This window comes from Brassica napus, chromosome C8, assembly GCF_020379485.1.
Source record: "Brassica napus cultivar Da-Ae chromosome C8, Da-Ae, whole genome shotgun sequence".
NCBI classification, from domain to species: Eukaryota; Viridiplantae; Streptophyta; class Magnoliopsida; order Brassicales; family Brassicaceae; genus Brassica; species Brassica napus.
In genome coordinates this window covers 48,372,975-48,393,506 of record NC_063451.1, presented here as the reverse complement: position 1 = coordinate 48,393,506, position 20,532 = coordinate 48,372,975, and the positions used below count along the sequence as shown (strand labels likewise).

Sequence of the window (20,532 nt, the reverse complement as noted above, 5' to 3'; positions counted from 1 at the left end):
AAGGGAAAACGTCAAATAAAAAATAGTATTAAAAGATAAAGTTATGGAAAACGTCTTCAAACGTCTCACACATTCACACGTTCACTGGCCTCGCATCGCCAGCCTAGACAAAACAAAAAGATAAAGTTATGGAAACCATATAATTTATATTCTTTGAAATATATTAGAACATTGAGGTATCTTTGTCATAATGTATAGCTCAGTGTTGTTCCTTAGCAGATTACCTATAGTAGTATTTAGGTAATCATCGTTTGACACAATCACAAGAACATCTCCACGTCGAAGCGTCTTTGCACATGAGATAATCCTATAGATTATATCAAGATCAAGAAGGTGTGGCTTTTCACCGGATTGGTTTCCTCCCTAATTATCTCATATCTCTAAAAAAGATATATGCATGTGTTCAACCGTCAAGCCATGTGGTTTATGGAAAATGATACGTTTTTGGCTATATATGCATCCTAGGGTTAGTATTGGTCTTGGCTATCGAGGTGGTTTTACTCAATTACTATGTATTGACTAGCTGTTTCGATGTTGACATGATTTTCTGCACCATGTTGACATGGAAGTTGTTGTGGCAAGTATTTGGTGTCCACTCTGCTTCACTCTGCATCTTTGGAATATCTAAAGACAAAGAGATCAAGTGGAATGAATTTAATCGTTCAGGTGTTTGACTCGACTATTCTCATAACTATCAACTTTATGTAGGAAAGATCATCTAAATTCTAAATTAAAATAATATTGTTTAAACTTTAGAAACAAACCTATTTATAATTGAATTTCAAATACAATTGGCAAAGATCTTTGATCGTATACCAAATATATATTAAGCTAAGTACTTGAATTGATTACTCATGTATAATTATCTAGGTATTTAATAGTATTTTAAAATATTTTCGCTATTTATTCGGGATTAAGTCCAGATCGATATAAATTCGTTTTGAGATTTTAAATTTTTTGCATTTTTCGGATATCAATTCGGGTTCGATTAAGGTAAACCCCATAATCTGAAATATCATAGAACAAAACCCTTTTATGTCGGTTTCGATTTGGTTCAGATTCATTTTTATCGGGTTTGGTTTGGTTTTCGAATTTGGTTTATTCGCCCCCACTCATAGTATCTACATTCTGCAGATTAATGTAGTTATGGGGGGAAAAAATGTAGTTATGGGATTCGGTTTAGTAACTAAACGTTGCTTGCAGTGTAGTTATGGGAATTATGAAACACGACCGAAGGTATCAATGTCATTTCGAGATTACATTAGAAGAACGGGCAAGTATTGAGAAATTACCGGAGGGTAAAAAATAAACAGTATTCTTCTTTTTCTTAACAACCGACCAAGGTTAAAAAAGAAAGGAGGACGAGATACAGGGGCATGATTGTAATTGTACATAAGATATGATCTTTAAACCCTAGGTTTCTTTCGCATCAGCAACTATAAATAATTCTGAGTGCCACTCTTCTTCGTTCCTAGATCTTCAGCCTCATCCATATCGCTTATCTGAGGTAAGCGTTTCCTCTTCTCTTCTCTCGATCTTCGTTGAAAAGGTCCTCGATACGTTATCGTTGTTGAGTTCCTTGACAGTTGATGATTGTTGCTGATAGGATCGGTTAGAATCGTTAAATCTATCGTCGTAGATCTTCTTGATTGTGGAATTGAGCTTCTAGGAAGTATTGTATCTTGTGATGGATAGTTGAGTGGATCTCTTTGAGTGAACTAGCTAGCTTTCGATGCGTATAACAGGATCCGATGATATCTTCGTCTAGAATCCAGATTTATTGTTTAATCTTGGATTTGATGCTCGTTGTTGATAGAGGATCGTTTATAATCGTTAATCTGGTGTTGTAGAGCTTCTTGATTCTGGAATTGAGCTTGTATGATGTATTGTATCATGTGATCGGTAGCTGATGGATACTAGCTAGCGTACGATGTTAAGATGCGTGTGATTTTCTATACTCAGTGTGTATTGTGAACTGATGATTCGAGAGCAGCAAAACAAGATCTGATGATATCTTCGTCTTGTATGCATCTTGAATTTCATGATTATTGCTAATTATAGCTCGCTTAGCTCAAAGGATAGAGCACCACAAAATTTATTGTGGTAGAAATCGGTTCGATTCCGATAGCAGCTTACTATGAGAATTGATATTGATATATGTCTACTGTGTTGATCGTTTATGTATTTATTTAATCGCTGCAGATTTGCATTGACAATTAGCCATGGGTAAAGAGAAGTTTCACATCAACATTGTGGTCATTGGTCATGTCGACTCTGGAAAGTCAACCACCACTGGTCACTTGATCTACAAGCTTGGTGGGATTGACAAGCGTGTGATCGAGAGGTTCGAGAAGGAAGCTGCTGAGATGAACAAGAGGTCTTTCAAGTATGCGTGGGTGTTGGACAAATTGAAGGCTGAGCGTGAGCGTGGTATCACCATTGATATTGCTCTCTGGAAGTTCGAGACCACTAAGTACTACTGCACAGTCATTGATGCTCCTGGACATCGTGATTTCATCAAGAACATGATTACTGGTACCTCCCAGGCTGATTGTGCTGTCCTTATCATTGATTCTACCACTGGTGGTTTTGAAGCTGGTATCTCCAAGGATGGTCAGACCCGTGAGCATGCTCTTCTTGCTTTCACCCTTGGTGTCAAGCAGATGATTTGCTGCTGTAACAAGGTAAATTAATTACTCAGTTTTCTTTGGCTATTGTGATGGTATTGTTATAGATGGGATACTAACGAATGTGTTGTGTATTTGTTTTCTTGTTGCAGATGGATGCTACTACCCCTAAGTACTCCAAGGCTAGGTACGATGAGATTATCAAGGAGGTGTCTTCCTACTTGAAGAAGGTTGGGTACAACCCGGACAAAATCCCATTCGTCCCCATCTCTGGTTTCGAGGGTGACAACATGATTGAGAGGTCCACCAACCTTGACTGGTACAAGGGACCAACTCTCCTTGAGGCACTTGACCAGATCAACGAGCCTAAGAGGCCATCAGACAAGCCCCTCCGTCTACCACTTCAGGATGTCTACAAGATTGGTGGTATTGGAACGGTGCCAGTGGGTCGTGTTGAAACCGGTATGCTCAAACCTGGTATGGTTGTCACCTTTGCTCCTTCAGGGTTGACCACTGAGGTTAAGTCTGTTGAGATGCACCACGAGTCTCTTGTGGAGGCACTTCCAGGTGACAACGTCGGATTCAATGTCAAGAATGTTGCTGTGAAGGATCTCAAGCGTGGGTATGTTGCATCCAACTCCAAGGATGACCCTGCCAAGGGTGCTGCCAACTTCACTTCCCAGGTCATCATCATGAACCACCCGGGTCAGATTGGTAACGGTTACGCTCCAGTTCTTGACTGCCACACTTCCCACATTGCCGTCAAGTTCTCTGAGATCCTCACCAAGATTGACAGGCGTTCTGGTAAAGAGATCGAGAAAGAGCCGAAGTTCTTGAAGAATGGAGATGCTGGTATGGTGAAGATGACTCCAACCAAGCCAATGGTTGTTGAGACCTTCTCTGAGTACCCACCTCTTGGACGTTTCGCCGTGAGGGACATGAGGCAGACTGTTGCAGTCGGTGTTATCAAGAGCGTTGACAAGAAGGACCCAACCGGAGCCAAGGTTACCAAGGCTGCGGTCAAGAAGGGTGCCAAGTGAACTATCATCATCGAGACTCTATCATCATCAACCGCAGATGAACTAAAGAACTTTGTGTGTTTTAATACTCTAGTTTGGTACGTTGTTGCTTGTTTGTGTTACAGTTTCATCCCTTCTCCGTCAGAACGTAATTCTCGTAAATGGGTTCTTGATAGGAGGTGGCGGAGCTTCGTTACATAAAATCAGCATTGTTTTCGCGTTAAATTTGTTATCTGAATTTTGAGACTTCTTTTCATATTATGTTATGATATGGTGACATTCCTGCCGATATTGATTTCATTGTTTGTTTTTTTCACTCTATGCTTATTGGTTTTGAAAATAATTTCAAGAGGTATTCATCAAAAGAAATTATACGATGAGGAAGAACATTTGTGTCCGACTCTAAATCTATCGGTAAAGAACACAAAACAAAACAGTGAACCACCCAGTCAAACGAGTAGCCAAGTTTTAGTTTCTCCTCTGACCATATTTTATTTTGGGCTCATATTGGCCGGGCTTATGTTTCGCATATAATCAAACGAACATGAGCCACACTGACGTTCTTCAACAACATGTTGGGACATCTGCGTAGAGTTATTTGGTGTGACGATGGGTGCTAGCATACAGAGGCTTTCCATCTTTCCTTTTTAGCATCAATGCCTTTCCATCTTTAATTTAAGACCTGATTATCATTACATTGTTCATTTGAACAGGTTGTCCTATGTATAATCTATCGGTTACTAAGAACATCTCAAAAAAAAACTCTAAAACTTCAAATATATAGTTTTTTGTTCTCGAAAAAAACTTCAAATTTAAAGTTTCAATACAATCTTTGGAGTTTCGAGGAGTTCAATATTCAAAATTTCAAATTTGAAATTTCGTTTTTTTATTCGTATTTTGATCTTTAAAATTAATTATACTTTACATTTATGATTCTTAAGTATTTTTCTTACTTATCTTTTTAACCCTTAAAATTTGTATATACCATAAATATTTCAAGTTTACTTTTATATTTTACACATAAAATTAAATAAAACTTTTAACATAAGATTTATAATATTTTAAAACTAGAATTAGACAACAAAAATATTGTCGACAAAAAAAAAAAAAAAGACAACAAAAATATTACAAAAGAAAGTTAATTAAAAAAATTAAAGGTAAAAAGAAATAATTATTACACAAATTTTAATATTACAAAAACATTAATAGTTTGGTAAATTTTCTCCGGAACCTCCAAAATCTCTAAAACACTGTCTAACATTTTTTTGTGTAACCAAAGATTGAGCATTACAAAATAATTTTATGAAAATGTCGTAATTTGCTTGTAGTTTAATATTTAATTATGTATTTCTATTTATAATTTTATATATTTAGTGTAATATTTTAATAATTGATATTACCTTAATATTTTAAGGTATGTACTAGTTATTTATAAAAGTTTAATAGATTTATATTAATACCAACAAATATAAGAATCATAATGTAAAATACAAATAAATTTGAAGTTAAGTTTAAATTTTGCTTTTGGAGAAATACACTTTGAAACATCAAATAGAGAAAAATATCTTGAAATTTCAAATTTAGAATTTTACGAAACTCTAAAATAGAGTTTTTCGGAGACGGTGTGAGTAACGTTAAATATTTCAATATGGTGAAGGAGCATTTAAATGTTAATGAATTTGTTTTGTGTATCCTTTTGGATCAAAACATTCACAACAGTCAACTTGAGCCCGAAGCTATTATGTATGACCGACCTCAAAGGCCCAAACGCCTAAGAGTATTGACTATTGACGGTGGAACAAGGGTACGATCGTAATTCTAGTATGATATTATTGTTCAAACCCTACATTTCTTTCGAGGCGTCCCTATGTATATAAACCACGTATCCACTCTCGTAACAGCCACTAATCTCGATCTTTCTTCAACCTAGCCGCTACACTGAGGTAAGCCTCTCGTCTCGCATCTACGATCTGTGTTCATATTCTTCTACCGATCTTAGCTGAAACAGTTTCGATCCTTCAGCTTCGATGATTCTGTACATACTCCTCATGGATTATATGCTCTCTGTTGATAGATCGTTTTAGATTCGCTGATCTGTGGTCTAACTTCTTATTGATTGATTAATTCAATGTTGATACTGCTCTCTTTGTCATCGGATCGATCTTGTTATGAGTTGTATGTTGACGATTGATTGTTGGTTAGATCTATCTGAGAAAACTATCTGTGATTGGGAATGTGTGATTCATGATCTGCGTAACAATCCGATGTTACCTTCGTCTTGTTTTAAAGTCGTTGAAACTCTCGGATTGTTTGCTATAGATCTCTTGGATCTTCCTGAGTTTCTTGAATTATAGCTTGCTTAGCTCAGTGGATAGAGCACCACGAACTTTCTGTGGTAGAAATCGGTTCGACTCCGATAGCAGCTTTTTTTGACAGCTTCGTTTTCATAAAGATGAATTTGATGTAGTTTGATGTTTGATGAGTATTATATACGCGATGATTTTTACAGCTTCGTTTTTATAGCGAGTGTCTAAAGTTTTGATTAATATCATATATTTTCTACTGTGTTGATCGTTTTTGTATTGTTTAATCTCTGCAGATTCATTTGACAAGTAGCTATGGGTAAAGAGAAGTTTCACATCAACATTGTGGTCATTGGCCATGTCGATTCTGGGAAATCGACTACCACTGGTCATTTGATCTACAAGCTTGGTGGTATTGACAAGCGTGTGATTGAGAGGTTCGAGAAGGAAGCTGCTGAGATGAACAAGAGGTCCTTCAAGTATGCGTGGGTGTTGGACAAATTGAAGGCTGAGCGTGAGCGTGGTATCACCATTGACATTGCTCTTTGGAAGTTTGAGACCACCAAGTACTACTGCACAGTCATTGATGCTCCTGGACATCGTGATTTCATCAAGAACATGATTACTGGTACCTCCCAGGCTGATTGTGCTGTCTTGATCATTGACTCCACCACTGGTGGTTTCGAAGCTGGTATCTCCAAGGATGGCCAGACACGTGAGCATGCTCTCCTTGCTTTCACCCTTGGTGTCAAGCAGATGATTTGCTGCTGTAACAAGGTAAATTAATTACTCAGTTTTCTTTGGCTATTGTGATGGTATTGTTATAGATGGGATACTAACGAATGTGTTGTGTATTTGTTTCCTTGTTGCAGATGGATGCTACTACTCCCAAGTACTCCAAGGCTAGGTACGATGAGATTATCAAGGAGGTGTCTTCCTACTTGAAGAAGGTTGGGTACAACCCGGACAAAATCCCATTCGTCCCCATCTCTGGTTTCGAGGGTGACAACATGATTGAGAGGTCCACCAACCTTGACTGGTACAAGGGACCAACTCTCCTTGAGGCACTTGACCAGATCAACGAGCCCAAGAGGCCATCAGACAAGCCCCTCCGTCTACCACTTCAGGATGTCTACAAGATTGGTGGTATTGGAACGGTGCCAGTGGGTCGTGTTGAGACCGGTATGCTCAAGCCTGGTATGGTTGTGACCTTTGCTCCTTCTGGGTTGACCACTGAAGTTAAGTCTGTTGAGATGCACCACGAGTCTCTTGTGGAGGCACTTCCAGGTGACAATGTCGGATTCAATGTTAAAAATGTCGCTGTGAAGGATCTCAAGCGTGGTTACGTTGCATCCAACTCCAAGGATGACCCAGCTAAGGGTGCTGCTAACTTCACTTCCCAGGTCATCATCATGAACCACCCTGGTCAGATCGGAAACGGTTACGCTCCAGTTCTTGACTGCCACACTTCCCACATTGCCGTCAAGTTCTCTGAGATCCTCACCAAGATTGACAGGCGTTCTGGTAAAGAGATTGAGAAGGAGCCCAAGTTCTTGAAGAATGGGGACGCTGGTATGGTGAAGATGACTCCGACCAAGCCTATGGTTGTTGAGACCTTCTCTGAGTACCCACCTCTTGGACGTTTCGCCGTGAGGGACATGAGGCAGACTGTTGCAGTCGGTGTCATTAAGAGCGTTGACAAGAAGGACCCAACCGGAGCCAAGGTGACCAAGGCTGCCGTCAAGAAGGGTGCCAAGTGAACTACCTTGAGGAAAACTCTATCATCCGCAGTTGAAAACAATTTTAGTTTTTTGGTTACATTAGTTTTGTATTTGGCCGCTTGTTTGTGTTGCAGCTTCGTTACTTCTCCGTCAGAGCTTTGTTCACTTAACTGGGTTCTTGATCGGAGGTGGTGAAGCTACTCATTACTCTAGCTTCCTTCTTTTTTACTTTGTTTTGCTTTCGGATTCTGAACTATTTTGGATGCTCTCTTTATAATGAATATGGTATGTCGTTCCTGCGGTTAATGTCTTGTCTACTTCTTTACCGTTTGTTTTATTCGTGTTCATGATCAACCATGAGGCAGTTGATGCCATGCACAAACTCCTTTTGGTTCATGAGACAGCGAACACTTTGGCTGTGAACGTATCCTTACTAGTCAGTAGAGATATTCATTGCTTGATAAGTAAAAAGCTAGCTGGTTTATTTTGTAATCTTCCATTAATTTTCATTTTCACTTGTTTTGCTAATATTTTATACTCTGATTCGTAAAGTTCATCGTTGGCAGATTATACTATAAAAATTATTGCAATTGATACATTTTAGTAATGAAATATGTGCAATCTCATTATGGAGGTTATTAAAAAAGGTGAAGACCAGGCAGATGGAATCAATAAACCAGGACAGGACACGCGGTTCAGGTTGCTTCCAACCGGTGTATTTATCAGCCTGCATCTGTCATGCTTCTTTCCCATTCCTCCATCGCCACGTCTGCTTTTAGTTTCTCACGAACACAATCTGCAAGTTCAATAATTTGCATTAAATTACAGTAACAGTGAGGAATTAGAGAAACGAGTACTTGAGAGGATTATATGAAGTAGTACCCGCAAGGAACTCGTATCTCTCGTCGTTGCTAACTACAGATGCTGCCAATGAGAAGAAAACAAAACAAGCGGTGAAAAGGATTTTTCAATACATCATTTATTGTAATAGTATTTGATTGTTTTACAACCAATCTTGCAGGTGGCAAGAACAGATTAACACATCAACAATAATCTTTCAAACTGGAGACCATACTGTCTAAAAATCATTCCTGCATCAGCATGTTGCCGTGGAGTTCATAATGGAGGTTAGCATCTAGCACTAACTAGTTTAGTTTAGATTCCGACAATAGACAGATTGGGAAGAGAAAAGAGAGCTTACAGAGATGTTTGTAGTGGATGAATTTCTTTTTGTCCTGGACAGAACTTTCATAAGCTTCTTCAGAAAACCGCTCAATGAACAATTCCTTAAAATTACAAACATTAATCAGCGTACTGTAAACGCCACAAACTCAATTTCAAAGAAGACATGATGTAGTAGTGGACAGCGGAAAAAAAAAAAAGTTATTGCCCTTGAACATCTTATATTTCCTATCATTCACAATAAAAGAAACATTCTTCTTAATAATCATTGAAATTTTGATCTAACTAGATGCTAGACATCCAACAAACACTGAAATCTGAAACACACTCTTTACCATTAGCATTCAAAATATGAGCTTAATCATGTTTTCGCCTACTTACTCATTCAACACTTTGTTATGTGTGTTGGGATCTAATAAGTCCCAATTTACAAAAAACTTAGAGCTATCATGCAGCAATTGGCACCAAATAAACTCATAACCATGATAATTTGCGAGACTTTGATGCCTAATTCACACTAATTAGCAATTGAAACTCAGTTTCTGAAACTGAGTATCTCCTAAACTAACTATATATCATCTACGCAAGCTATATACATGTCAGTGCGATTGATTGAAGCTATACCGTGGCCTTGTTGACAAGAAACACGGCGTCCTGCATGATCTGAGGAGCAGAGTTATCGCTTCTCATTATCCTCCGGATCCTATTCATCGGAAACCTAATCATCTTAGCGTCTTCCACTCCTCCGCCATTGCTTTTCACCGGCTCATCACGTCTCGCTTCTCCTGCGGAGTCGCTGCTCGAAGACTCCGAGATCTCGTGAACCTCCGGCTCCTTCTTCGCATTGGCCTGTACGTTGGTATTCTTCTTCTTCGGTTTGGAACCGGAGCTGCGTGTGTTACCACCACCAGCTTTGTTGACGCCATCGCTCCTCGGCTTCTTCTCCTGGTTCGGTTTCTTCGACGACACCATTGTTTAGAACTTGTGTGTTTCGTTTCACCCTTTTTGCCTGAATAAAACCAATCGAAATCAATGGGTTCTTATATGGGCTTATTTATCTGAGACTAGTAGGCCTACAGGCCCACATATGATGTTTGACTGTTTGACTATGCTGTTTTACTTGGGATTGGATAACTACTGATCATTACCAAATTTAGATATGTTTTTCCTGTAATATAACGGACCTGGGAAGTAACATGTGGAACAGTGGAATATAATGTTTTTGATAATTAAAAATTTGTAAACTATTGAAAATATTTTTAAAAACAGCAAATTGATAATTTTTATTGTTTTAAAAAAAAAAAAAATCGAAAAGAACATTTCAAAAAAAATTCTAAAAACAGTATCTTCTTTCTGACATAATCTTTGATTAGATAAGGAAGAATGGCCTAGTGTTCGGACGTATGAGACAGAAGAGGTGTCCATAAACAGGTCCAGCACGTGTGATCAGTTACACGCGTCAGACCCATAACTAGTTCTTTCTGTAATATTAAACGTGACGTAGCTTCCGTCTACACTGTCCAACAAGATCACGAGTTTGGCTTTTGGTAGAGTGTCTTGTTTTTAACTAACTCCTCGATCGGCGCAACCAAAGCTGTGCAGCGAGCAACAGAACAACAGTATCGTCTCGTTGTAATCATCAACATGGCTATCGTGGAAGAACCCATCCTTTCAAGATTGGACCGTATTGATTTCATGGTGAAGAAGCTAGAGGAGAGGAGCATAGGGAAAAAACATCAGAGCCGTTCGATGGAGCAAGTGATGGAGGAAACTAAACGTAAAGGAACGTTTCTAGAGAGACTAAACAACGTGGAGGAGCAAGTTCTTAAGCTCTGTTCACACTATGAGGAAGAGTTTAAGGAGGCTAAGGAGAAGAAGACAAAGAAGAAGAAGAGATGGTTGAGGAAGCTGGTTGATAAAGTTGTTGGACCTTCTTCTCCGACTAATAATCACTCCAGTAGCTGGCGCCGCTAGGCCATTCTACTCTGTTTTCCACGTGTATAATAATTGAAAAGCTTTTTCTTATTTTTCTTTCATGAACCAAGTAGATTCTTGAGTTTTTTAATCAAAATTCCACGCTTGTTTTAGTTATTTTTAGTATGCTTTTATTTTATTACAACACCTGATTACACTGTTCATTTTAATCATAATCCGCCATTAAATGTGCTTGGTGAAACATCTATATTATTAAAAGAGAAGTACACATTTGAAAATGTTCTTACTTCATTAATTAAACTCCCTATTTTTTTTTACTTGTATTTTTCAGTTGCATTTATGAAATATCCTAAAACGAATAAAACTGCCTAATTTATTACTTATCTTTTCGGTAACATTAATAAAATATGCTTAAATGAATTTAAACTTCCTATTTTATTGTTTGTCTTTTTCAGTTATCTTAATGAAATATCCTTAAATAAATTTAGACATAATTTCATTCAATCAACCAAAAAAACTCATGAGTTATCCTTACGTGCATAATTTTAATAATGGAGATTTTTTAAAATGTGCATCATTAAAATGTTACCTAAAACATGCAGCAATAATATATAACATGCATCAATAAAACTAGAATTTGACTCACACAATTGTACATATATTATTTTCAGTTGATTAAATTTAAAAATAATTATTTATTCAAAACATATTTAAGAATGGCTATGTTTTTAAAAATTATATGATATTATTTGCTCATAACTCATTTGTCATTTGATAAATTGTTAGAAAGAAAATTTTAGCATAATATAACTCAGTTTTCATTTGCTAAATTTATCGTTTTTATTTATATTTTTTATTATTTAATTATAATATTTTCATTTTATATTTGAAAGATAAATGAATTTTCTTCCAAACAATATTTTTCTAAATGTTTTTTTTAAAATAATCAATTAAAATTGTTATTATCATTGAATATCATTATTTTTGACATAATTTGAGTTTTCGTTTACATCAAAACTTATCATATTTTAGGATAATTTTAATTTAAAATGTAATTTTTCATATTTTTCAAACAAATTCTAAAAATACTTATTAAATATTTTGCTATAATTGTTAAAAAAATATTGAGTTGCATTTCAAATAAAAAGGTAAAGATATTAAAAATATTCTAATTAAAATATGTAAAATTTAATATAGTTTTAAGGAAATTGTCAAAATAAAAAAAATTACACATAAAATAATCATCATTTTTGTTAACTGGGCGGATCATTATTTATTATGATATCGCACACGAAAGAATTTTTTTTTTTTTTAATTATCTAATTAACTCTATACTCTTTTTTTTATATGATATCACACATTCGTAAAAAAATTGATAGTTTAAGATGCAAAAAAAAAATATTTACTTAATGAATATAATATGAACGAATATTACAAATACATCTTTTAATAAAATAAATAATTAAAAATTGAAAATTCATATCGGCGCGCGGGTCAGGGTCTAATACATACTTAATAAACCAATGACATAAGGATACTGATCATCACAATCGTCATGACTAGCACCACCGTAAACCATGATGACTAGCACCACCGTAAATCATCAGACACGACGAAGAATATTCACCAAGTCTAATTAATTAACAGTTTAATAATCCACACTGATTAGTAAAATGGCAATTTAATTAATTAATGACAAATTCAACAAGTTCGTTTCTAATCGGGAAAATTGTCGTTTAAATCATCAATTTTACTTTCGTGGATCATTTAAAATTTCAATTTATCTTGACTAACCATTTAAATCTCTAATATATTTTGACTAAGCCATTTTAAACACGCCATTTTAAACACGCCGTTACATTGGTTAACAATTAATTTAACAGAGTTAACTTAATTTCCATTAAATTGAGGTTAATTCCGTTTAGGATTTAACGGAAATTAGAAACGACGGTTAATTCTGTTAAATTAATCTGTTAAGCAATGTAACAGATTAAATGGTCAACAAAAAAAAATTAACGTTTTTATAATCAAATTTGAAAGTTGATGATTTAAATGACAATTTTCTAGTTTTTAATCATAAAATTAAGACAGCAATTAAACAGTACACTCAAGTTTCACCTGTTTCTCTTTTCACCTTTTCCCCTTTGTTGTATATGCAAAACTTTCAAAAGCTTTTCGATCTTTATCGCTCTTCGGTTCTTCCATCATCTCAGGGTCTCAATCTTCCGTTTTGACTGATCCGCGTCCAGGACCAAATCGATACTCAAGTCCACCGCGATTACCTAGATTCACTAGCTAGGTCTCTCTCTTTTTAACGGCGGATCTAAGCCAAGTTCTCTCCTCCTTTGTTCAGCTACGGCGAAGCTTTCCAGCTCAACTCCTCCCTCGCAGCAGCTATGTTCTGGAAGCTCACCTCCCTCTCTGCCTCATCTCCTGTGAGTTTAACAGACTTTTTTTTTTTAACTTCCGGACAGTTTATGTTTGGTCTCTGTGGTTGGTTAGCTTGGAACGGTTCTTTGTTTTGTGGTAAATTTGATTTGCTATGGTTTCAACTTTGGTTACTGTCTCTGTGTGTGTGTTCCATTGTCTCGTGTATTTTCGGAATTGCTCATTTCATTGATTTTATTTCATTATGTTACGAACATAGGTGGAGACTATTTTAGACAAAGAAAACTTCACATTGGAAGAGCTTCTCGACGAGGAAGAGATTATTCAAGAATGCAAAGCTTTGAATAGCCGCCTCATTAATTTGTAAGCTTCCCTTTCATCTATAATCTGCTTTATTACTCCTTAATAAATCTGGATGAGGGAACTATTGTCTTCTGTACTTTTGGAGCTTTAGTTAACGAGTCTTATATTTCATTTCTGATTTTCTTGAAAAACTTTATTAATTGTTGCAGTCTAAGGGATAAAGCTCAAGTGGAGCAGTTACTGCGGTACATTGTGGAAGAATCTCCAGATGACGCTGATAGTAAACGCGCTTACAAGTAAATATGCTTCCTTTGTTTCTAACTTGAGTTACCATTCTCTTTCTCTTTCTCTCGAGCTAATAATGGATTCTTCTTCTTCTTCTCTTAGGTTCCCATTCATCTCCTGCGAAATATTCACATGTGAAATCGCTGTTATTCTAAAAACTCTGGTGGAGGATGATGAAGTAATTTTTTTCATTCATCATTTTACCTTTTCCACAACTTTCAGTTTTTTTTTTGCATCTCATTTGTGGTTTAATTTTATATTGCAGCTGATGGACTTGCTTTTTTCCTTTCTGGAACCAAACCGTTCTCATAGTGCATTGCTGGCAGGCTATTTCAGCAAGGTTCTCTCTCTCTTATATAAGTTTTCAAATTGGCCAACTTCCCGTAGTTATTTGTTTCTATTCATATATATTATACGGCTTCAGTTCTCTCATGGCTCCACGATGTGCTCCTTACTTGTCTCTGTTTGGTGTAGGTTGTCATTTGCCTTATGGTCAGGAAGACTGCAGCGCTTATGAATTATGTAAAAGTAAGTAGTAACATTTAGTAAAATGGATGGTAGTATCATTTTCTTTATCTCTCTTTTTTTCATGGACATTACCTTTTCTATTCAATATACTGAACTATAGGTGGCTGGAGATTTAGACGAGAAAATTTAATAAAATGTTATGGAATTATTTGACTTGGTTACTGGAATTATGTAGAGGTGTTGTAGAATAAGACTTGTTTTCTGCTAACTGTGCAATTTGGAATTCATAGTTCTTTCCATTATAGTCTTGGCATGACTCTATTCTTCAACTAAATTGCTGGCATTTTTTTTGACATGACAAGAAAAATTATTTGAACTGTTTTACTGTTTATGATTTGGATTGTGTTGAGGTACCTACACTGGCTACAGTTCTCAAAGTAACTTTTGATGATCACAGGGCCATCAAAATGTTTTCCGCCAGTTGGTTGATTTGATTGGAATAACATCCATCATGGAGGTAAATAGTTTCTCTTAGACGCAGAGCAGCTTGGTGTGGTGGCTTCACAGGTCATTTTTGCAATGATATATATGTATGTGACATTGTCTAGGTTTTGGTTCGCTTGGTCGGGGCTGATGATCACGTCTACCCCAACTTTCTGGATGTGATGCAATGGTTGGCTGATAGCAATTTACTTGAAATGATTGTGGACAAACTTAAACCATCTGTAAGTGATAAAAAAAAAACTTTTTTTATGTAATCATTATCTTCAGTCTGATCTGATATTTGTAGTTTCTTGCCATCTCTTAGAGTCCTGCGGAGGTTCAGGCAAATGCAGCAGAAACATTATGTGCGATTTCTCGGAATGCACCGTCAGCTTTAGCTACACAGCTCTCTAGCTCTAGGTTTGTAATCTTTTATTCCATTATTAAAATCCCTATTGCTTCAGTAGAGTTGATAATCAGAAGTGTTATTCACGTGCGTTTTGCAGCTTCGTTGCTAGGATATTTGGTCATGCTCTGGAAGACTCACACTCAAAATCGGGTCTAGTTCATTCGCTTTCGGTATGCACCTCTCTGTTGGATCCGAGGAAATCTTCTGCGTCATCATCATCCATGTTCAATTCTTATAGAGGTCAGCCTATTTTCGAGGCTCCTCCCGTCCCAGTGACCCAGGAGACTATTGATGCCATGCTGCCTAAACTCGGTGAGTTGGATCCTATGATGTAATATCAAGATTACATGACTATCAAGATTATTACTTCACCTATTTGGAGTTGGATGCACATAGATAATAGTCAACCTTTTTCTTATGTGATATTTCTTTCAGTTTGCTAGGATACCTAGTATGTTTAGCGTCTATATGCTCGTCATATTTGATAGTCGCTGCTCTCTTTGGTGTCTGTTCTATTTTGGTTTATACTGATAAGAAGGAAACTGGTTTCACATAGGAATGCTTTTAACACTTGTATACGTAGGATATTATGTATTCAGTGGCCTTAAATGAATATTTATCTTTTTTGTCCGCAGGCGAATTGCTTATGCTTCTCAGTGTAGCATCTGACAGCACAGTATTGCCTACAACATATGGTGAACTGAGGCCGCCTCTTGGAAAGCATCGTCTAAAGGTTAGATCCAAATATTGAGCATTTCAGGGAAGAAACTATAATGCTATGAGAGCAACATTGCTTTTTATAGTGGGCTTATTTGTGAAATAACCAAAAAAAGGGGAAATTTTGTAGAGAGAGGGTAGAGATAGATAGGAAGAGAAAAGAAGAGAGAGGGTGTAATTTTGGTTAGTGAGTGCAATTTCTTCCATTTTATATTTGTAAAATCTCTATGCTTAGTTAGACTCTTTTTTTTTCAGATTGTGGAGTTCATTGCAGTTCTGTTGAGAACTGGAAGTGAAGCTGCAGAGAAGGAGTTAATTAGTTCAGGAACAACTAAAAGAACACTTGATCTGTTTTTTGAGTAGGCATTTCCTAAACTCCAACCTTTTGATCTCAGTGTTGAGCTTTCTGCTAGATATTAAAACAATCAAATAATTTCCAAAATGTGAAGGTACCCATACAATAACGCTCTGCATCATCAAGTGGAGAGTATTATACTTTCATGTTTGGAAAACAAGAGCTATTTGCTGGTTAACTATATCCTTAGAGAATGCAATCTCATTGGAAAATTCCTCGCTTCAGACAGGGATACAAATCTCTCAAGTGATAGCCAGGTATTACCATTTTCATTGGTATATGACTTAGTGCTATGTTCATATTAGCTAACAACTATTCTCTCCATTTTCATTTTCTTTTGTGTGAGGTAGCACACTGTAGCCGCCACTGGGAAAAAACCCCCTCGAGTTGGATATATTGGACATATCACAAGAATATCAAATAAAATTGGACTGTTGAGTAACAGCAATGGCCAGATAAAGGCATACCTTCAGGTTGGTATTACCATATCATACAATCACCATTAGTCAAGTCTTGCGAGGACCACTCCCACTCTTCAAGCTTGCTGACTGGGCTTTGTTCACTCTCAAATCTGTAGGAAACCAGCGACTGGAATGAGTGGCAAGGTAGCGTTCTACAGGAGCGCAACACTGTTGAGAATGTCAACAGATGGGGATGCGGGTACGTCCATTAACTCTGGTCACTAGTCATATAGTAGCCATTAAAATGACCAGTCAACTGCTACATAAGCTGATTATTGATGTGATCCTTTTCCATCTTGCATTTATATTTAATTCTGCTCGAAGGCTTGTCTTGGGGTCTTGATTTTACATTCACTTTTGGTTATAAAATATTCCTTAACGAACTGTTACATGTAGGCGACCAACTACAGTACAAGATAGGACAAGAGATAGCGATGACGATGACAGGGATTACGATGTTGCAGCTCTAGCCAATAATTTAAGCCAAGCTTTTAGATACAAAATGTATGGAAACGATGACAACGAAGAGGACCACCACAATGCTCTCGACAGAGATGATGATGTGAGTCCTCTTTTCCCCCTATAGGGATGCAAGTTAATTACATTATTTTGGTTGATACTACACAGGATGTTTACTTCGATGATGAATCTGCTGAAGTAGTAATCTCATCCTTGAGGCTCGGTGATGACCAAGGAAGGTGAATTATTCTATAAGTTTTTTTTTTTACTAATGAAACTGGTGTCTTGTCCAGAGTAATGACTTTGAATCATTCTCATTACATTGCTGCAGCTTGTTTACAAATTCGGATTGGTTCACATTCCAAGACAACAGATTCGGCAGCACGCCCCCTGACACAGCAGGTTCCAATACAATAGAGGAAGCTGAACTGAACAGAGCCTTGAATGCCAACACTAGCAGCAGTGACGACGACGAGGTTGTGGCTGGAGAAGAAGACAATGATCTAACAAGGAGTCCAGAAGAGAGTCCAATGGGGTTCTCCAACTTCAACACGTTGGATAAAACCGAAGAAGCTTTTGCAGAACAGCCACCTGAATGGGTTGGGTGGGGAGAACCATCATCCGAGATGCAAGTGAGTGGCACTGGTCTGAACCCATTCATTGATAATGATGTCGACACACCAATGCTTGAGGTTAAAACCGAACCAGTGATTCAAAACGGGTCAGAAAGATCGCTGTTCGAGGAGTATGTGGGAGTGGAAGCAGAAGGGACAGAGAAAGCGATGGAGCAGGCGATGAAAGAAGGGATAGTAGGGGAAGCTGGAGCAATGAAGAGGAACATGGAGATGGTTGAGGACGACCAAAAGGCTGAGGAAAGTTTGGGAGTGAAGGAGTTTAACGATAACAACTACTGGAAAGTGAATCAAGAAGTTGGAGTTCTTGAGTCAAAAGAAACAGCCTGAACAAGTCAGTAATCATCTTGTACAGTACTATAATTTTTGTATAAGAGTGTTGTGTAAGTCTCTCTGTGAACAAAGCTTTGTTTCTTTACTCTTTTCATTGTTAGGTTGCTTTGCCTTCCACAAAGGTTGTTCTTGAGCAGACATTTAAACTCGTTTAGTGTTTTAGTTTATCTCTAGATTTCAAAATTAAACTAATGCAAATCATGTTAATAAGATATAGGAAAAGATGAAAGTGTGACAATGAAGAATAAAAGAATAATTGTTATTTCAAAGAGCTAAACCAAAAATAAAAAAAAAATGCAAACAAAGGCTTCTGCAAACATATAGGGAGAGACCACATAAAGAAACATAATAAGACAACACTATGTAATAGACCTAAACTAAACCACCCTAAGACTCTCTTCATCAGATTTTATAATAGTCACTAACCTCCTACTTTTTTTTTAATACCATCTTCCCTGCAGTGAGTTCATAAGTTTCAAACTTGCAAGACCAAACTCAAAACTGCCTCAGCACTCTTGTCTTTATGCTCTGGAGTGAATCATGCTGTTGTCAAACTCATCACCTTCCTTCCTCCTCATCTCGATGATCTTCCTGTGTGAGTTTGAATGCAGAGATGGGATAAACGTCGGGCTTGAGGCTGGTCTGTACTCTGGAACTAGACGGCCAGATCTGAACCGAACTCCACAAGCGTTGCAGAGTGTCTTTGGCCCATTGGGCCCTTCCCTCCACTGTGGAGTCTTGGTTGTCTCGCAATGAGTGCATCTCCTCACTATCCCATCATCATAGCTACTCGCCTCTGTGTGGCTGGTCTTGCGTTTCTTCTTGGCATGTTGCTCAGAAGAGTAGTAAGCCTCGGGCTTACTGGCTTCAAACGGGTAAAGGAATCTTAATCTCTGTGCTGTGGGGCGTTTGCGCTTGCTTCTCATGCCTTTCACAGGGAAAGCCAAACTCTGAGATATTAAGTTCTGTGGCGAGAAAGAAGCGTCGCTGCTCTCAAGTACTGACACTGGGCTTGAAGACTGGAATAGCTTAGAGACTTTAACATCAGGAGGTGATGGAGAGCTGGACTGTTTCTGCACACATGAATGAATATTATAATGTATCAAGTGATATGATGTAACAAATGTTATAACCTAAGAGAATAAAATGTAACAAGTAATAATTGATGTAACTCACCAACACAGGTACAGGGGCAACCTCCTTGTTAATGACATGAGAGGAGGTGAACTCACAGGGGAAAGTAGTAAACAAGTCCATGGGAGGAGGCTCTAGGTGTTGGAATTTGGATTCCCAATCTTCTCCCTCACCATTGGTGGTGGTGTCTTCAAGTGGAAAATTGATTTGGTTGATGAGATCATCAAAGAAACTGTCATTGAATTCCTCTTCAGGTAACCAATTCATGCTTCCTTCCTAATGTTAGAAAAAAAAACAGGCTAGTGATTTTGATATGCACCAAAGGGTTCCAAGAACAGCTAAATCACTTTAAAAAATGTTCAATTCTGTATTATTTTAGGGATTTCACTCAATTACAGTGAACAATACTGAACCTCTCTAGAGAAATTTAAAAAAAGAAGACACAAAAACACTTTAATATCTCATTCTCCTCATACATAATAACAATGGAGAAGATTTTAAAGGTCACTAGCTAAGAGTGATGTTATTACTTCTATCACTTGAGCTTTTTTTAAAACCACAAGAGAGAAGTGTCGGTCGCATTAACCAACCCACACCAAACAAAAGTAACAAATATATATATATTTTTTTAGAAACAAATAAATTACATGTAACGTTCTTCTATGCAACACACAACAAGATTATAACACAGGAAACATATACAGGAAAAAAATGTATACACACGTTAAGGAAGATAAAGAGAGAAAGACGTACGAACCTTTTTCAATATACTTTGGAGAGATATGGAGTTAGGGATTTGCAGGTTCAACTTTGGGAGAGAAACAGAGAGAGAGAGAAGGGAGGGGGAAGAAGATAAAAAGGTAGATAGATGGGAGTTTTCAATGTCTCCTCGGTTTCTTCTTCTCTTTTCAGAGATTTTTTTTTTTATAATAAATGTAACGAAAAAGAAGTATGGAAACTGCTTTTCTTTTCAAAACATTTCTTAGCTTTAAAGAAAAAAATCTCTAATCGATTTTAGGGGAAAGTAAATAATGTATTAACGAAACATTTTAGTAACCTCAATATTTACATGGACTTTACTGAAACCCATTCAACTTACAAATGTAAATACTCATTAATATTTTACGGACACTTTTGAATATAAATAAGGTAACAGATCAGTCAAATATTTGATCCATTTGAATGGACGAGGAATGTATGTTCGTGTAAGAAAATAATATAAAGCTTTACCATTTTTAATTAACGTGGTAAAGATTTTTATTTTGTTCAACAAAGCTGGTAATACAGTCAAATGAATTAAATTATAGAAAAAGGGCAT

General features: G+C 36.9%; 6 protein-coding genes across 8 annotated transcripts; 4 read left to right on the top strand and 2 right to left on the bottom strand.

The window, feature by feature from the left end:
- The first annotated feature begins 1,357 nt into the window (after positions 1-1,357).
- LOC111197859 (elongation factor 1-alpha 1) lies at positions 1,358-3,935 on the top strand. Its single transcript, XM_013840462.3, has 3 exons — positions 1,358-1,507; positions 2,203-2,684; positions 2,780-3,935. Exons 2-3 carry the CDS (start codon positions 2,223-2,225, stop codon positions 3,665-3,667), a joined length of 1,350 nt encoding a protein of 449 aa, XP_013695916.1. The 5' UTR covers positions 1,358-1,507; positions 2,203-2,222; the 3' UTR covers positions 3,668-3,935.
- Positions 3,936-5,423: 1,488 nt separating this feature from the next.
- LOC106400047 (elongation factor 1-alpha 1) lies at positions 5,424-7,976 on the top strand. Of its 2 annotated transcripts, none has more exons than XM_013840464.3 (3): positions 5,424-5,589; positions 6,246-6,726; positions 6,822-7,976. In XM_013840464.3, the coding sequence occupies exons 2-3, from the start codon at positions 6,265-6,267 to the stop codon at positions 7,707-7,709; spliced, it is 1,350 nt and encodes a 449-aa protein (XP_013695918.1). In that variant the 5' UTR covers positions 5,424-5,589; positions 6,246-6,264; the 3' UTR covers positions 7,710-7,976. The 2 variants fall into 2 exon arrangements, with proteins under 2 accessions (XP_013695918.1, XP_048621394.1); XM_048765437.1 differs by lacking the exon at positions 5,424-5,589 and adding an exon at positions 5,594-5,681.
- A 234-nt stretch (positions 7,977-8,210) lies between these two features.
- On the bottom strand, positions 8,211-9,856 carry LOC106400048 (chromatin accessibility complex protein 1). The gene is made up of 4 exons (XM_013840466.3): positions 9,477-9,856; positions 8,872-8,956; positions 8,553-8,594; positions 8,211-8,466 (listed from the first exon to the last, which is right to left on the bottom strand). Exons 1-4 carry the CDS (start codon positions 9,822-9,824, stop codon positions 8,393-8,395), a joined length of 549 nt encoding a protein of 182 aa, XP_013695920.1. The 5' UTR covers positions 9,825-9,856; the 3' UTR covers positions 8,211-8,392.
- Positions 9,857-10,356: 500 nt separating this feature from the next.
- Positions 10,357-10,965, top strand: LOC106400066. Its single transcript, XM_013840478.3, has one exon. It carries the CDS (start codon positions 10,497-10,499, stop codon positions 10,824-10,826), a length of 330 nt encoding a protein of 109 aa, XP_013695932.2. The 5' UTR covers positions 10,357-10,496; the 3' UTR covers positions 10,827-10,965.
- Positions 10,966-12,904: 1,939 nt separating this feature from the next.
- On the top strand, positions 12,905-18,263 carry LOC106401523 (serine/threonine-protein phosphatase 6 regulatory subunit 3). 2 transcript variants are annotated; one of them, XM_048765436.1, is made up of 18 exons: positions 12,905-13,222; positions 13,435-13,538; positions 13,688-13,774; positions 13,866-13,941; positions 14,029-14,103; positions 14,238-14,291; positions 14,689-14,748; positions 14,840-14,956; positions 15,040-15,134; positions 15,221-15,435; positions 15,759-15,856; positions 16,096-16,199; positions 16,290-16,452; positions 16,546-16,668; positions 16,773-16,855; positions 17,053-17,218; positions 17,284-17,350; positions 17,447-18,263. In XM_048765436.1, exons 1-18 carry the CDS (start codon positions 13,184-13,186, stop codon positions 17,530-17,532), a joined length of 1,812 nt encoding a protein of 603 aa, XP_048621393.1. In that variant the 5' UTR covers positions 12,905-13,183; the 3' UTR covers positions 17,533-18,263. The 2 variants fall into 2 exon arrangements, with proteins under 2 accessions (XP_048621393.1, XP_022563388.2); XM_022707667.2 differs by having other exon boundaries at positions 12,917-13,222; positions 17,284-17,354.
- On the bottom strand, positions 18,264-20,178 carry LOC106401524 (GATA transcription factor 11). Its single transcript, XM_013842059.3, has 3 exons — positions 19,972-20,178; positions 19,257-19,490; positions 18,264-19,153 (listed from the first exon to the last, which is right to left on the bottom strand). Exons 2-3 carry the CDS (start codon positions 19,479-19,481, stop codon positions 18,602-18,604), a joined length of 777 nt encoding a protein of 258 aa, XP_013697513.2. The 5' UTR covers positions 19,482-19,490; positions 19,972-20,178; the 3' UTR covers positions 18,264-18,601.
- Positions 20,179-20,532: the final 354 nt, after the last annotated feature.